At 47.3% G+C, this 16,913-nt stretch overlaps 1 protein-coding gene across 1 annotated transcript; it reads right to left on the bottom strand.

The window, feature by feature from the left end:
- Positions 1 to 4,359: 4,359 nt before the first annotated feature.
- LSG1 (large 60S subunit nuclear export GTPase 1) lies at positions 4,360 to 16,387 on the bottom strand. Its single transcript, XM_067002039.1, has 14 exons — positions 16,231 to 16,387; positions 16,012 to 16,129; positions 15,735 to 15,855; positions 15,286 to 15,372; positions 14,234 to 14,320; positions 12,088 to 12,148; positions 11,259 to 11,435; positions 9,569 to 9,982; positions 9,177 to 9,278; positions 8,207 to 8,350; positions 7,759 to 7,882; positions 7,125 to 7,204; positions 6,355 to 6,528; positions 4,360 to 4,991 (listed from the first exon to the last, which is right to left on the bottom strand). Exons 1-14 carry the CDS (start codon positions 16,303 to 16,305, stop codon positions 4,812 to 4,814), a joined length of 1,944 nt encoding a protein of 647 aa, XP_066858140.1. The 5' UTR covers positions 16,306 to 16,387; the 3' UTR covers positions 4,360 to 4,811.
- Between the last annotated feature and the right edge of the window lie 526 nt (positions 16,388 to 16,913).

Genomic DNA, 16,913 nt, shown 5'->3' with positions numbered 1-16,913 from the left:
TCCTCACCCTGTTAGCAGTTTCCCATCACCCGAGGCAGGCCCCAGCTGTGCCCTACACCTGGGGCCAGCAAAACGGTGTGACACAGAGGAGCAGAGCAGCAGCCACGCAGGTCCCCATGTCCCCAGCCAGGATCCTCCTGTGGCTCCGACCCAGAGAGCTCAGGCTGAGCATCAGCATGCCCACCACCTCCCTGCCTGGCACAACAGGGCACAGCCCGTGGATTTCAAAGACAAGGCTGGGGACAAAGCAGCGCTTGATGTGTCACAGCTACGTCAGCACAGGCTGCGGGGGCCCGGCGATCCCACGCGCTGCAGCTGCGGCTTCACCAGCGCACACGTGTCCAGTGCTGTGAAGACGAACTGGCTGCTTCCTCCCGATCCTGGTGGGGGCTCCCCCATTTCTGCAGCTTCCTCTGCTCTGCACCACACAGGCTTTAAGGCACAAAGTCACCCCAGAGAGAGAAATTTCTTCGGGCTGGCCGAAGGTGCCCGAGCACAGCCCCAAGCTGCTGCTGAGTGGGAGAGGCTGAGGAGCAGGGCTGGGCCAGCTCCAGGGCACAGCCACATCTCCAAAGTCCTGCTGGGAAGGGAAGGAGCCAGCCTCACGTGAGGAGGGCACTGGGGGACCCAGCCACCTCCTCCCAGAAAGGGGAACCAGCTGCATCTGAAACTAGAACCTGCCATTTCTCGGTAGCGATGCAAGCAAAGCTCAAAGCAGAACAACTTTGGGTTTCTGTTTTTCTCATGCACTCCCTCCCCACCCTGTGACACGACAAAAGGGCTGAGGAGCCCAGAAAGTGCTGGCTGAGGGAAACTTGGAGTCTTTCAACAGAGGGAGAATCCATCTTGCCTGGGACCTGCGCAGCATTTCCTGAGCACCTTCCTGCAGAGCCAGTTCTGACAGACACCAAGAGGGGACAGCTTTGCCCTCTGTCCCCACACCCCGGGGACACGGACCACCTTTGGGGTGGCCCATCACAGACCCTTCCCGCTCACCAGTCCCCGGAGCCCAGGTGAGGACGTGCCTGACCCAGCCCAGAGCCTGGGGGCCTGGTGCTGCTGCCACCCCTGCAGCTCCCGTCCCCTGCGGGTGCCAGGACAGCTGGGTGGCACACAGCTAAAGGCTGCTCTGCATGGGCTTCCAGCTTCCCTCTTCTCTTCACTGGCTCACTGGAGTGTGGTAACTTCCCACTGGGGACATGGCAATGTTTGTTCCTTTGTTCCAACAGTTACGACTCCAAAGTAACAAAGGCCGGGGGGACACTGCCAGCCCCAGTCCAGCAGTGCAAAGCCAGGTTTTCTCCCCTCAGCCATTAGGGCCCTTCCACACCACCACCACCCACGGGACAGACCCTTTTCCACAGCCCCAGGACCACTGGGGCATAGTTCCTCTGACTCAGGAGCAGTTTCTTTTCCTTTCACCCTCACCGTGACTTCTCTTCGTGTCCCAAGATGTCTTGGGCACCTCAGGCATTTAGCCCCGTGACGTTATACCCTGACGTCCTGCAGAGCTGCTCCTCGCCTCGCTGCCACCAACCAGCAGCTCTCCAGACCTGCTCCGAGTTTAAGGCTTCCCAGTAGGAAAAAAAAAAAAAAAAAAAAGGAAAAAAGCTGGACTTGAGCCACCGTACAGCAGGTTGACAGCACAAGGCTGCTCCTCGCAGGGACGTGTGAAGCCCCCAGACCAGCTTTGCAGGAGCCCCTACCTGGCAAAGCAGCAAGCACGCTGTGCTGGGACCGTCCCCAGGGCTGTTTTTCCTCCAGCTGGACAAGGCCGTCCCCTAACGGCAGGAAAGGGGGATTTCAGCCTCCTCCGGAGAAAGATCCTAAGTATTTTTGGAACAGGCAGTGCCAGTGACCACAGGACCATCTCAGCAAAGCTGAGAGCAGGGCAGCCCCTCACCAGCATCCTCCTGGGGCAAGAGCTGTCATCTCCCAGATCCCGGTGCTGAGCCCTCAGGAAACGGCCACGGAAACCCTGGCCTCCAGCCCGATCGGCCACACGGTGTGGCACACAGGGCGGCAGCTCCGCAGGGTGATGGAGGATAAGTTTTTTGTGCCGTGCTCCTCCGTAAAGCTGCAAGTGCAGCTTGTGCATCCCCTGCTGTGTACTGTAAGAGCTTCATACCCCAAACCTGGCCAGCTGGGGAGCTGTAGCAGGAGGGCAGCCGGCAGCCAGAGCCCCAGGACACATGGCCTCTTTCCCTGGTCAGGTCACCTAAATCAGCTCTCTGGGTATCAGTGCCACAGGTAATATTGGCCAGGAAAATGAGTTGCTTTTGTCACAAAGCAAAGCCCCTCGGAGAGGCTGGAGGTGCTGCAGACCCCAGTGAACAGCCTGGAGCTGGTCACAGCCCGCACGCTCCCTCTACACACACAAGGCGCTCTAAGAAAGCGGCACTCAGAAATGGAAACTTGACTCCTGCAGAAAGAGAAGCAGAAAGAGGCTCGTTCAGCAGGTGGCTGCAGGGAAGCACAATGTCTCCTTTGTGCAGGCTCATGACAGCAGAGCAGCCCCGGCATTGCCTCACGCCTCACAGCTGCTCGTGGCTGCTGTGCTGAGCTGTCAAGACGGCCAGCCTGGCATTCCCCAGCAAGGGTAGGGCAGGGCGGATGCGGTTCAGCAACAGACCAAACCACCACAGGAAAGCATTAAGGCATTAATTTAACCACAGTCCTTGCCTATTATTTAGTTTGCCCACTGCTCAATAGCAGCATAAATATTAATAAGCTTTTGGGCCCAGAACTCTTTTTTTTTTATGGTCGTCCTTCTATAGAGGCAATAGTCTTTTAGCACAAGCAGCAGTCTGCACGTAACAAACTTGAGCAAACATTACTTACTCAGTCATATTTACACTGTCCTCCATTCACTCATGCAAACAGCACAGGGGTTCAGCAAGTCTCGTGGCCAAGGGTTTCTGTGAGCAACAAGCAGAATTGTCCAAAGCAGCAGGCTTTGGAAGGGCCTGCCCACCAAGGAGGCTCACGGGAGACCTAACCCTACCCACATGGCAGGAAAAGGATGAGAATGATATCGGAAATTCACAGAATCACAGAATGCTAGGGATTGGAAGGGACCTTGAAAGATCATCTAGTCCAATCCCCAATTCCGGTAGGTGCAACATCAACTAAGAATTCAAAATGCTTTGAAAGAAAAGAAATAGAAAAAAAATATAGAGGGTACCCCAAATTCAGTTTGGCAGGTAATTTGACAAGTAATAGCTTCAGACAAAACAAAAAGAAAGAAGTGTTTCTGAGCTATGAGGTCCCTAGCATAGTAGTAGGACAAGCACAAACCATCCCTATGAGGAGGGTGGAGAAGTCTGGTAAGTGACCAGTTTGGTGAAGGCACATCCTCTTCAGGAAACAAAGGCAAAAAACTTCTTCTCCAGGACAGCCAGACAAAACAGCCTCTTCTGAGAAGCCAGTTTCCTTTATGGGACATTGACTCAAAATACCACTGACCGTATTTGTTCCGTGTAATTATGCTTTAGTTTTACATCTGACAGGGAAATATCCTCCCCTCCAATGATTCTGTTAAGAACTTCAGAGCAGGGACTTGGGAAAACAGGAGCCAAGGTGACTCAGGGGAAAACGGGAGCTGCTGTCAGGGGACCCTCTGCATGCACAGCGCAGCAAAATTGTACAAGACAAGCACACAAAGGGTCCCAAAGGCCACAGCAGTTGTTTGCATGCCCCACATCTGCTGTGGCTCTGCTCAGCAGTTGTTTTCATATTTCCATCCACACTTAAGGCCTGGAAAGTACAAAATTACAGGACAGCATTCTCTTTTTAGTATCAGAGACCAGCGTCCACATCTGTCACTGTGCTTCACCACCTAAAAGCAAAACAGAAACTGACTTTGTGTCTCCAGTCCTATCATTACTTCCCATGCTGGATTAGAAATGAAAAGCACTGACCACGTACACACAAATTTTCTCAGCAGGGCAACTGAGAAGTAAATCTCACATCTGACCCCAAGCAAGCAGTTTTTTTAGGATCAAATACTAATGTATGCACTAAGACCTATTACAACATTTCTGAGACTAGATCAACGTATAATAGAGCAGCAAGACAGAACATGACAACATATGAAGTAAAATCCTAAACATGTTTTAGGACAAATGAGCACCATTTTTTTTTTGCCAGCCACGTGGAATTGATGTTTTAAAATACCAGTGGGAAGTCACACAGGAACACAACTGATAACAGCTCAGTGTGAAGGACACAGAAGTAGCATTTTCCTCGCATGGCATTCCGTGCTCTGCTCTGCCTTAGGCTGGGAGATAGGAAGTGGTTTCAGTGCAGGATTTCACAGAATAGGGCTCACAGAGCAGAAAAGGAAGAAGGCAATAAAGATTCTTTTCAAGTAATTTTTCAACACACTGAAGTATTCTGTCAAATCAACAAACAAGCTTACAAAAACGGGAGATGAACAATAGTGTCTCAGTGTAATAAACATCACTCATTAAGATTCAACTGTTTAAAGATTTTTGTCAGTTTTACAGGGCTAGCTTTGATCCCAACAGTTACAAAATACATCCTTTGTGGAAGGAAAAAACACTTCTGCACCTATCTTCTACCACTGAAAGGACTTCTCAGCAGCAGTCAAATGTCCGGGCTGACTTCCAGATAACACGAATGGCCAGGTCTCTTTTGTTCTCAGAAAGGATGAGCTCTGAGTATCAGAGCCCATTCTTATCAAGGCCAACCAGCACAGAGCTCGCAGGTGAGCTAGTGATGCCCACTTAGTTCATGCCTTCAGGACAGTGCAGACCCTGCCTTGGGAAAGCCAGATACCAGTGGCACAGCTAAGCCTCCAGATGCTTAGTGATCCTGCGAACTTTCTCCTTCTTGTTCCTGTTCCCGTGTTTTTTCCAGGGCTTTCCCACCACATTCCCAGAATTGGCTGTAGGCACAGACACGAGGCCACTGCCAGGCCGGTACCCCATTGTAGCCCGGACGCCTTTCATCAGGGCACGAACATTCTCCTGGAAAGGAAGACATAGCGATCAGTGACTGATGAGAAGATATTGAATCACAAGGAACTGTGACATGTTAATAAAACCAGACACAGGCAAGCTCAAACTCTACAAGACATGCTCAGTCCCCAGCTCCAGAGCTGCAGGAAAGGTCAAGCTGTGCAGCTGAGTAAAGTCTGCCAGTACTTTCCAGTTCTGCCTGCAGCCGTGCCTCACTGAGCCAGGTCCTCAGTGCTCACCACTGCAAGCAGAGGCAGAGTGTTTACAAGACACTGAACTTCGACAGACATTAGCTGTGGCGCTAGGACTGATTCTCACAGTCTCTGCTTTGCACACAACACATTGTCTCTGCAAACAAATCTGGCGTCTGTGAAAGCCAGAACCTAAAATAACTTGCTTGAGTCTGGAGTGTGGGTAGCACTGCTGGGGCTCACAGCCAGACGTGCCAGCACTTTGGGCAGCCAGAGGAAGAGTCTGGTAATCCCAAAAATTCTTTTCAGGTCATAGCTCTCTGAAACAGCTTGCTGTTTTTGAAAAGGGTCTGAGTTCTTGGTTTCAAAATACATGACTATCTTTAGCTGTGCTGAAACAAATACTGTTCATACCCAGCTACTCAAGCTGAATGGATCACGCTGTGACACATTTACTTCACTGCTAAACACTCCATTCTGATCTCTGTCAGGTGTGCAGACTTCATCAGTTATGCATCTGACATTTCACTACAAGTCATTAATATTTCTTTTCAGTAGTTTAGGGGCAAAATAGATCCCTGTGGGACCTAACAAGAAGCATATAAGTTAAGAGAAATTCTCATTTTCCACTTCATTTTGAGACTTCTCAACTAGATTTCAAATCAGTTTCTATGTTCTATTCTTTTCTTCTTATTTTAAGTTCTGAATCAAAATAACCTCACAGTACTAAACCAATTGTCTTAAAGATGGTTATTATAGCCCCCTCTAAATATGTGATCTCAAGAAGTAAAGCTAGTTTGAAGGACCTGTCAGTCCCAAACCACACTCCTGGTCGGTTGCTGTCATACCACCTTTTTCCTTTGTCTTTCTTTCCAGTCATTCTCCTGTTTGCTCAAGATTGATGTTAGGCTCATAATGACAAGGGTCACCCTGCTGACAGTTTAAAATCAACTTATGTGCTCCTTATTAGCTTATCTTTCAGTCACCTACGACATTCCCAGTGACTTATGAGATAATAAAAAGAACACAGAGCTCCTGGGTAGAAATTAGGTGCAGATCTCATAGCTTCTAACACCATTAACTCAACCCAGCAGCCCTCCACCCTCGAAGCTATTTTTTCCAGTAACTATGACACACCAGTGCCGCTGTAAAAATTCCTTTAAAATTTCCCCCAGAATTACCTGGTGGAAAAATGCTTTGTCCACCACGTTTTCAATTTGTTTTGCTTTGGTATTCTTCTCAGGCTTCACCTGTCTGCTGGCCTGGACAGTTCTGCTGTCTGGGCATCTTTGATGCTGGTGCTGAAAATCGTTTGGGTCAATGCCAGGAGGTGGATGGCAATATAACAGCTTCCCCTGTGAAAACAGCGGTGTTGAGTTGTTATCAAAAAAACGTTAGAGAGACCCCCAGAGAGGAAAAAGAACAACTCCAAAGCTAAGAAAGGCCCCCAGAAGATCAGGGCCTCACACTAGCAGACTATCAGTACACCTGGTCTCTCTTCCCAGGCAAAACCCTGCTTCAACTCTTAAGTTAAAGCACCGTCCCACTTCAAAACATCACTCTCAGATGCAACATTCAGCTTCAAACAATGCAGTACAAAACTCTCAGAGGAGTACTGGAACATCCTATTAAGAAATACTCAGCGATATGTTGCCAAGAGGTGCTGTAGAAGCATGTAATACTACAACACTCAGAACGGCAGTCCTTTGTGCCAAATATTGACCCAACTAAACAAAATGGTTTTAATTCCAGAATACCTGCTGCCTCTTTTAGAGAGATGATGATTCCATTTATTTAAAACATAAAAATAGTGTAATTTAAGGAGTATTTTAATGTACAGCGATTTTATCCAAAGAAAAAGAATTCGCTTTATTGTTGTTCTTCATGCTCCAGTGAAACCTTCAGTTCACCTCTTATCAGGAAAGAAAACCCAGATGTAGAAAGAACTTACATTGACATAGTCTTTTAACACATATCTAGCTGATCTTGGCTGGTCTGGCTGTCCATGGGCTGTCATAAAGCCTCTCATATCTGGAAGACAAATCAGAAGTACATTCCATGTCAGTACAAGAGAATTAACACATTCTTCTCGTCTGCCTAACTGCACATTTATATCTTTCCTTAAAAACAAAACAAAACAAAAAAAAAAAAAACCCACTCCCTCAGAAAGAGGCTTCCGTTGGGGAAAGCATGGAGGAAAGGGGAATTCTTCTGACTGCAGAAGAAATGCAGAAGCATCCTAACCTGACAAGAATGATGTGAGCTGACATCTCCCTACCACCAGAAAACCTTTTGTTTTTTAAATTTCTTTTTAAAACCAAAGATTAACTGCATCAAAGAATCAGACAAGGGAGATAAACCTTCACTGCATTCTTCACAGCCTAATTCAAGACACAGTTGATGGGAGGTATCAATAAGGATGAGAGTGCCACAGAACAACTGGTAGCTTCAAGGATACAGCAGTGTACTACGCAGACTGGCAGGACATTTCATGAACCTCCTTAATAAAAACACTACATCTGATCTCCTAAGGCCATGTTCAGGACCAGGCACATAGAAAAGGTTTTAAAGGTATCATCACTTACGTCCGTATGCTGTTAGCAGCTCCTCAGCTGTTGGCTTTCTATCTGGATCCTCATCTTCCCTTGGCCTTATGATACTTATTCCATAGGTTGCTTCCAAAATGTTTCGTGGGATATGCTGGCAAACGTAAGCTAGTGAAGGAAACCACCTTGTGATTTTCAGCTACACAAGTAATCTTGCCCATGTCACTCCAAGCGCACATGTTAGAAATGGTTTTGGACTTTGTCACAACACAAAAAATTTTTTTGTTGTTGTCAGAAAAACAATGCAAGTCTGCTAACAGGATAGACTTGAAATGAGACAGGGAACAACAAACCCAGCAGGGCTGTCTTATCCTGTACGCTCTCAAAGTATGACCACACAAATGCCTAGCAGGGCTGGAACATGCTACATCCCATATTCCAGATCCAACACTTGCAGCCACCCTCACAAACCCCATGCAAAGGATATTAAAGAAATGGGGGGGACATGGTCCCTCATCTGGTCTATAGGCAGAATTCCAGAGCAAATCATCTCTGCTTTGGTGGAGATGAAAGATGGCATCACCAGACCAGGACAGTCACAGAGGCACAGGCCAGGCTCCACATACAAGGTCTACACAATAAATAACCAAGGAGGTCACCAAGGCGAGACAGTGTCCATGGAGGAAAAAGGAACAAGAGATCAAATGCACTGATGAAATAGAGATGCAAATGAGAATAAGACAAAATGTTACTAACACAGATATCTGCCCTGCTGGCCCCAGCCAGTGAATTAAAAAAAAAAAAAAATGTCAAAGACAGCAACACTTCCAGGGTTCATAAATAAGGTGTCCAGATGGGGGCAGCAAGATCTTCAGCTCTCTCATCTGTTGCATCACTGCCTGTCAGGAGAAAGCGCTCCAGAAATCTTTCAGGTCTGTTGGACCTTTTGAAATAGGCAGGAGGCTGCAGAAGTACAAACGCCACAATGTTCACTGTAGCTCTGGAGCTGCCAACTCAAAATTATGAACTTGATCAACATGAAAGAGACAGCATAACTAGACTTATTCATAGCAATGACTGTGGACAAGAAGGTTGGTTTGAAGCACGACCTTCAGCTACTCAGAGGAGCACTTAATTTTCAAAGGTTCTCTCCTCAAGGCCAGAGTTGAAAAAAGAAGGGCCAAGCTACCTAGATTAAATTAAGACATGGGAAAAATATTCCACTGCACAGCATCCCTCTTGAAAGATTCTCAATGCATAACAAGAGTTTGGAAGCAAGGACTAAAGTTTCAAAATGATATACATTGAGCACACTCTCTCCAACGTAAATGCTGCTGGGCAGAGTTCAGGTTGGCAGACAGCTCTCAGAGAGCCCACATAGCTGCAGCTATTTCATGAGGAAGTTCTCTTCTACCAGGGAACAAAATAAATAAAGCAAAGCTCTTCGTCAACAATACCTGAAAGTGTTTCGTACGTCCTGGTGTAGCAGACACTGACACCTTCTTATTTCCAAGGATTGTGTTGATGGTTGAACTCTTGCCTACGTTAGGGTAACCCACCTAGATAAAGTAGAATGGTAACAAGGATATTAGGCAGGGTCATGCCAGAATATCAGCAGAGCTCTGACAACAGCACTTTAATAAGTAGTATTGAAAAATCAGGTCAGCAGTAAATACTGAGTTCCAACACTTTAGAATTAATATTTCCACAAAACCCTTAGTGATTTGCGCTTGCTAGTTTTTTATCCTTACACAAAGCCAGGCTGCAGGATGAACGTTTCCCATGGGAGGTGTATGGAATTAAAACTTAGATTTAGCAAGTTCCATTTTAAGCACAAGGTCCAACTCACCAGTCCAACATTTACTTCCCCATCCTTCACCCTTGGTCTATTGTGCATGGTTTTGAAGATCTCCAGCAGTTCATTTCTCTGTACCAGATGGCTGAAGTTCCTGATGTTCCGGTTCTGCTCCTGCACATGTTGCACTGCAGTACCATCAGTTCTTTCTATCCTCTTTGGGGCAATACCATTCACTTTGTCCCCACCTTCATCTTCAGAACACGTTTGCCAGGCATCCTCTTCATCATCTTCACAGTCTTCATATTCGTCGCTAGTGTCATCATCACTAACCAGAACTTGGCTTTGCAAAGCACTGCCTGTGGATGTGCTTTCTACACTATTGTCTGCTGTGTCATCTTCTTCTGGACTGGAGCTTTCCTCCTCAGAATCACTCAGGTCCTCCGCTACATCTTCAGTACCTAGTTCCTGTGTGAACAGTTTTTCATAGGTGAAATTTAAAGATGGTACCAACAGTCTTGCACTTTACTGTATTTCTTGCAGTGCCATTGACTATCTTTTCATTATCCAGATCACAAGAACTGACAATCCACTCCTAATGTCTCACAGGGTGTTTTTTTAGGGGTCTTAAGAAAGATTTAGAAAAAGCTAACCCACTTTAGGAGACTGAAAAAAAATATTCCTGGTCGTATTGTTAGCTTCATTGTGAAGGTATTAGAGGTTTCTCTCTCCAGGACCACAATTGTGAACGTGCACATGCTCACATTTCATCCTTACACCTAGCAGCAGCAGAGCCCAGCAAATATATATATTTTTTTAATTTGTCAAATGTTCCTAGTAATAGGAATGAAAAAATTTCCAAATGTCCAGAACACAAAAACGTTCTGTTTCGTATCTAAATATAACAATACAGTAATTTCTAGCTGTCTCAGTTTTAGTCTAAACCGTTACATTTCTTCCCCGCAAGCAGTTCACATTTAAACATAAAGACCTTTCTTATAAGGGTAGTATTTTTGACCTTTTTTTCAAAAAAAGACAAGAGGGCCAACACATTTTACATCAATCTGTAAAAACATTTTATCCAAGAACTGTGAACCAGCTGAACAAACTACATATTTTTGAAAGAAGATAATGGATATTCCATAGCTGAATGGCAATGGCTCTAACAGATGAGCCTAGCAAACCCTGAAAGTGGAATTTATTGATAACATATAACTTGAGGCAGCAACACGTTTTGTTCCACTGAGCAAGAAAGGTTTCTCAGTTACTTTAGGTTCTCAAAGAAACACCACCGCTCAGCAGGAGAGAAAAATCCTCTGTATAGATAACCACGTCCCTCACAGCATCCCTCTTGGAAAGGATTCCAGCTCACCTGAGTTATTGTTTACGGACAGATATACAAGGACTGTTTCTGTAGCTACTCATCAGTAAGCTCAAGGAACAAATTCACATTCTACTTCAATATTCTTTACCGTTTCATTAACTTGGAAATTGCAAGCGCTATGAACAGTGACTGAAAGGCGTACCGCTTCATTCACCATTTTACTTTCCTCACTTTTGTCTCTGAATCAGTTATTAAAATGCTGTGTTATAACCACACAGGTCCATAGAGAAATCCTTCCATGAGACAAAGACTCTGCCTTTCTTTCCTAGAAAGGAACTCAGGTATATCACAAGCGTAACAGCAAAAAAAGTTACAGAGGCAGCCAGCACACACCCAGTTTGAACTGGTCATTTACAGTACCTTTTCTTCTCCAGATAGCCGTCTGCACTCTGCCAAAGCTGACCAGAACACCACTTTTATGCCCTCTTTTTCAAAGAACTGTGCCCAAGCAGCCCGCTGCTCTTCACTCAGCAAATCCGCTTTGTTTATAAGGATCATGTTCTCCTTGTCACTGCTGACTTCCTTAACATAACTTTCCTGAAGAAAATAAGAGAAAAAAGTAGTTCTTACTCTGGTCTGGACTCCTCCCACAAGGCGATATAAAAGCAGCAAGGCGAGTTGTCACATCCAGCCCCATGCGAGTGTAGCTAAGCTTACCATCCCTTGGGCTAGATAGATCTGCTGCTGAGCAGACAGCTACAGGCACAAATGGGAGCATGCAACCACCGCAATACAGGTTGTTTCTGGCCACGCGTGCAAACATCTTGTCTGCTTAGATTGATGGCAAGACATTAACCAGCAACTCACAGCAAGAACTCCTAAGACCGACCGTTTGAGCTATTTCATATTGCATTGACGCAATGCAATGATGAATGCACTGACTGCGCTGCATGATGGAATAAAAATGGATAGTTAAGTGTGGACACTTCCAGAGCACAGTGAGGAGCAGAAACATATCTGCAATATAACGCCAGCAGAACTGTCTCTAAATCAACTATGTTTTGCGTGAAACATCAAAAAGCACTTAAGAATAATGTAATGCCAGAATTCTTGAATAGTAAGGTATCCAGTTAAACACAACAGCTGAACAGCTTCAAGATATGTGGCTTAATGTACTAAAAGAAAATAAATCACGTGAATACACTCTCAGAAATAAAAATGAAAGCAGTCAAGAAGGTAGTTTACTTACCAGATCTTGGCATCTAAACAGAAGGGGGTTTCGAGCATCCACAATCTGGACTACAATGTCACTGCAATAAATAAAAAGAAGCCCCATGAAATATTCCTTCTTACACTGCCACAAAAAAGCAACAACACTTTACTCACTTTTGTTTTTTTAATGAATTTTACCTATTTTATTTGTATTATCCTATTACGTACCTTCACTGAATTAACAAAGCACCTTAGCATTCCACATGCCCTAAGAGAGCCACATTTATGCCACAAGGCAGCATTGCTGTGCAATACTTCTGCCTGTCTTACTCAGCTAATTCTCCTGCACAATAAGCAAGGGGAAAGCAGGTATGCATGTTTGGCCATCTACCCTTTGGAAATGGTCGGCAGGCAAAAACAAGACTACAGGTATTCTATCACTTAGAATGTTACTGAGAACTGTGGTAACATAGCTTTGTCTCTGTCTGTCCTCAGCCCCAAACTACAGCAATGTTCTACAAAGAAGAAGAGGTGGTTTTCCTACACAGTAAGATATTCCAGAACACTGTTGTCCCCTTTGCATGGGGGAAGATGTACAATCTCCCACAAATGACCTGCAGATACTGAGCATTTGCTGTCAGGTATCTTTGAAATTTCTTTTGTACTCTTTGCATCACATAAAGCGTAGAACAGTGGAAGAAGAGTCTTACACATCAATAAAACATGTTGTTCCTCCAAGTAAGAAAGGCCTTGTAAGTCTGCTTTTAAGAAATCCAGCCACCAGGTTGCCACCACGTACATGACAAAGACTCATCAGTTCTACGTGCAAATTAAATGCAATGGCTTCAGATATGAGCATTCATGTTTCTTTTTTCAAAAGGGTAGGAAAATATAACTACATCATCTTCCACTAGAACTTCTCCAGTTACATGATTTAAAATACTGGTTAGCAGATGCTGATTTTATTTGTTTGATGATTCTATTTGTTGATTTCTGTTAGCTCCAGACAGCTTCAGAACACTACAGGTTGAACGGAGGAATTTCAAGTCTCACAAGGCAGTTGCTTAAAAATAAATAAATAAGAAACCCCAAGGAAGTCATCACATAAGTCACATGGGTACAAAGTACTGAACATTTACAGAAATTCAAAGATCAATTTGAAAGACAAATGACACCATGTACTGCGATAGGATAACAGAAAAGTTATTGAATGACACTGCTGGGAACTAGCTTGAAACAGTGATGAGAAAAGGCTGACAATGAATCAAATCTAACTGGCAAAGGAAGGGACTGGATGACTTTCCCACTAGGTTCTAAGACAGTATACTCGCCCTACCTGAAATAAGGAGCTACAACAAGAGCCGAAAAGCATTAATAACACATTCCAGCCTCAAAACACACACTTACAGGGCACATCACGATATGCCGTAGCAGATGCTCCTGACCCAGCCCTCACAGACTCAAAGCCCTGGTAGCGCCCAGCACAAAGACACTTCTGTGAAAGGATCAGCTCACCATGACCTCACTGATGAAGTATTTTTCAATTTTAAGAAAATCAGAAGAGATGCTCAAAATTAATTACTACTGAAATTAAATGCCCCAGTCAGATTAACTTAGGAAATAGCACTCCTATTGTATTACAGCTCTGCAGAGCAAACAAAGCATTTCTGTGATATGACAGGCTGCTGTCTTTTGTGCACTGCTGCAATTTCTCTGCATGACAAGAAGCCAAAGACCAAGAGGCTCTTTCTTTCCAAATGCTACTTCGTTTTTCTCCCTTCTCTCCCACCCCTGGAAGTCAGGATACAACTGTGTGGTTAAGAGATAGGGGCAAGGGTTAATCTTGGCATAAGACCTCAAAGAAACATTCTTAAAAGATGCCTCCCACACAGAGTTACTGGAAGAAGCCACAAGCAGCAGCATCTGAAGAATCACTGGAGATTCACAGTGAACTATCTGCAGAATTGCCATGCTGAGAGCTAGTGTGCACTATCAGCTGCTCTTCCTGACGTCACCTTTTGATCGCTTCAAAACAAAATCTCTTCAGTGCTGATAACAGAACATTACTTACTGTAATTGCTTTTCCAGTGCTGAGACACTTGATACATGGCTCAAAAGCTTCAATTCAGGAAAAAACATTAAACATTACTTTTAAAAAGCAGGCAGTAATTTATTTTTTTTACCTTCTTTCAATGACTCTCCAAAGTTGACGCCAAAACTCCAAGTTCCGTTCAAATGGGGTTAGAATTAACTTTTTTTCTTCCTCAAGGCTATGGTAAAATAGAGTAAAGACATCACATTTGGCCCACGTCAGGCAAAAAGCACGCCACTGGCTCTTCCTTAGGCCCATGAGACTTTAGTTACAGAGAGAGCTATCAAAATCAGACTCAAATGCAGGTACTGTTTCTGCTAGTTTTGCAAATAGATGAGGCACCCAGGTAAAGTCATGTCAGTGGCACTGATTCAACAGGAACACAACGGCTCCTGACTGTACCAACAGGGAAATGCTAAATAATGAAAAGGGCAAGAACTCATCAAAAGACTTTCCGTGAAATTTCAGAGCTGCAGTAACAAACCTGGGAAGTTATTCCAAATGCCAGCAGTTATTACTCAACCAAGTATCACCTTGAGAAAATAACGTATTTCAGGACAATACCTGAAATAGCTCTATACAATCTTTAACTCACTATTAGCAGAGCCTGAGCGACTTTGCTCAGGGCAAAGCAGGCTCACTGTGTGCATGCAGATACAACCTAACTCGCCAGGCCAGCAGAGGCAGCACAGGACCAGCACAATCTGCTGTAGACAGAGCTGGCAGCACCATACTCTCAGGGCAGCACTGCTGCTCTTAGATGACATTCATCACTCCAAAGTCAAGAGCGCAACACGCTCCGTCGTGAACATTAGGGAATCACAGGGGCAAGGCTGAATGCAGTACTTTTAATAAACCAGATAACACAGTTTGGAGATTGAGGAACAGCAGCTATGGGTAAGCACTGCAAGAATTTTGGCTGTAAGCAGTACAAGACTGTGCACGCACAGTAGAACTACGTGGAGCTCACCACAAAGGTGTGTCTGTACTGTGACTGGGATGTACAACCTTCTAGAACAAGTACAAGGAGCCACTGAGAAGAGGTTAATTTTAGATGTCCAACAATGATAAATACAACCCACCTCTTCCTGCAGCTCCAAATCTGACCAGCTATATACCACACACACACAAGTGCATACTCACTGGGCAAGCTGTCGCCTCCATTTGAGAAAGCTCTCTCTCTCAGCTTGCTTCAAGTCCTCTGCACTGGTTGTCCTATCCCAATATGGCCTGCAACAAATGCAACTAAGAATTACAAGGTGTTTAAGGCAGGGGATTCATCTCTCTGTCCACCATGCAGAGAGCTCAGGAAAGGTTTGCTGGGTGGGGACAGCCTGCAGCCTCGATGCACCAGCTCCAGCAATGCCCAGCTTTGAGCAGAAAACCCATGTAACCAGGATAGACGTGCTGGGGCTGGCAGCACCCGCATGGCAGGCAGGCACCTGCGCACTAGCACAGGTTTGTGAAGGGGAGGTCACGGCATCCCCCAAACCGGGGCAGTGATGAAGCAGCGTCCCATCCCCAGGCTGACGGACGATGACACCCGAGCCCCCCACCGCAGCAGGACCCCGTCCCGGCCTGGCAGCACCCACCTCCGCGGGATGCGCAGGAACTGCCGGTTCTCCTCATGCAGCTGCCGGACGTGCTGGGCCTCCTGGGCCGTGAGGAGGCCGGTGCGGGTCTGGGCTGACACGAACTGGATGTTCAGCCGCTCTGAGGGACGGGAGGGAGAGACAGAGGCAGTCACACAGAGCCTGGGTGCGGCTGGCAGCACCCCCGCTGCCCACCCCCTCTGCCCCAGGACCCCTTCCCCAGCCCGCACCCACAGCCCCAGCCGCGGGACCCCCCAGCCCGCCGCCAGCCCCTCACCGGCCACGAAGCGGGTGCCGGCCAGCTCGGCCGTGGCCAGGAACTCCTCCAGCGGGCTCTGCTCCACCGCCGACCGCTGCTCGGGGCCAGCCTCGTCGCCCACCTCGCTGGCGTGCCGCTGCCGGGACGGGACAAGAGGCAAAAGCCGTCAGCCCGGACCGACCCGTCCCCCCCCCGCCATACGGAGCCGGTCCCCCCGCCCCGGCCCCGCCGCCCTACCCATGAGGCGGCCCCGCGGCGCCCCGCGCCCCGCTGCAGGCAGCGGCCCAGCCCCGCGCCCCGCTTCCTCCCCATGCGGCCCGCCCGGAACCGGCCGCCCCAGGAACCGGAGGTCCCCGCAGCCGCCGCTCCGCCGCGGCCCCGCTGCGGCGTTCCGGGGAGGAAAGGTTCCGGGCGGTGCCCTGTGGCCGCCCTGGGCCCCCCTTGTCCCCCCCCCGGGTCCCCCTTGTCCCCGCCGTGTGCCCGGCCCGGCCCCGCGGCCGCTGCTCGCTGCCCTGCCCCGCCGGCCGTCCCTGTGTGCAAAGGAAGAGGGCCTCGGTGAGATGCCCGCAGCCCCCTCGGAAGCCTCTTTCCCCTCGTTTTTTCCCCCAAAACCACCCCACGCAGGGCACACGGCGGCCCTGGTGCCTCAGGGGATGCCAAGGACCCGCGGCAAGCTTTGCAGAGGGCCAAGCCAACAACTCCGGCTTTCATCCAGCCTTCTTCCACACACCCACCTGAAGCCTTCGGCAGTGTGCATTAGCAAGGGTTACTCTGAGCAGAGCAGTGCTGAGGGAGACACAGACTAGGTGACCCAAGTGACAGAGACATCCAAGTCTCAGCTAGGTCCTTAATTCCCTATTTTTAACTGCAGCGTCCCCCAGCCCACCCGTCACTGTGCTGCGCCGACCCGAGCCAGATGG

The sequence above is a fragment of the Anser cygnoides genome, chromosome 9, assembly GCF_040182565.1.
Source record: "Anser cygnoides isolate HZ-2024a breed goose chromosome 9, Taihu_goose_T2T_genome, whole genome shotgun sequence".
In the NCBI taxonomy this organism is placed as follows: domain Eukaryota; kingdom Metazoa; phylum Chordata; class Aves; order Anseriformes; family Anatidae; genus Anser; species Anser cygnoides.
Note: the sequence above shows the minus strand (reverse complement) of the source record. Positions and strands in the feature narration are given on the sequence as shown.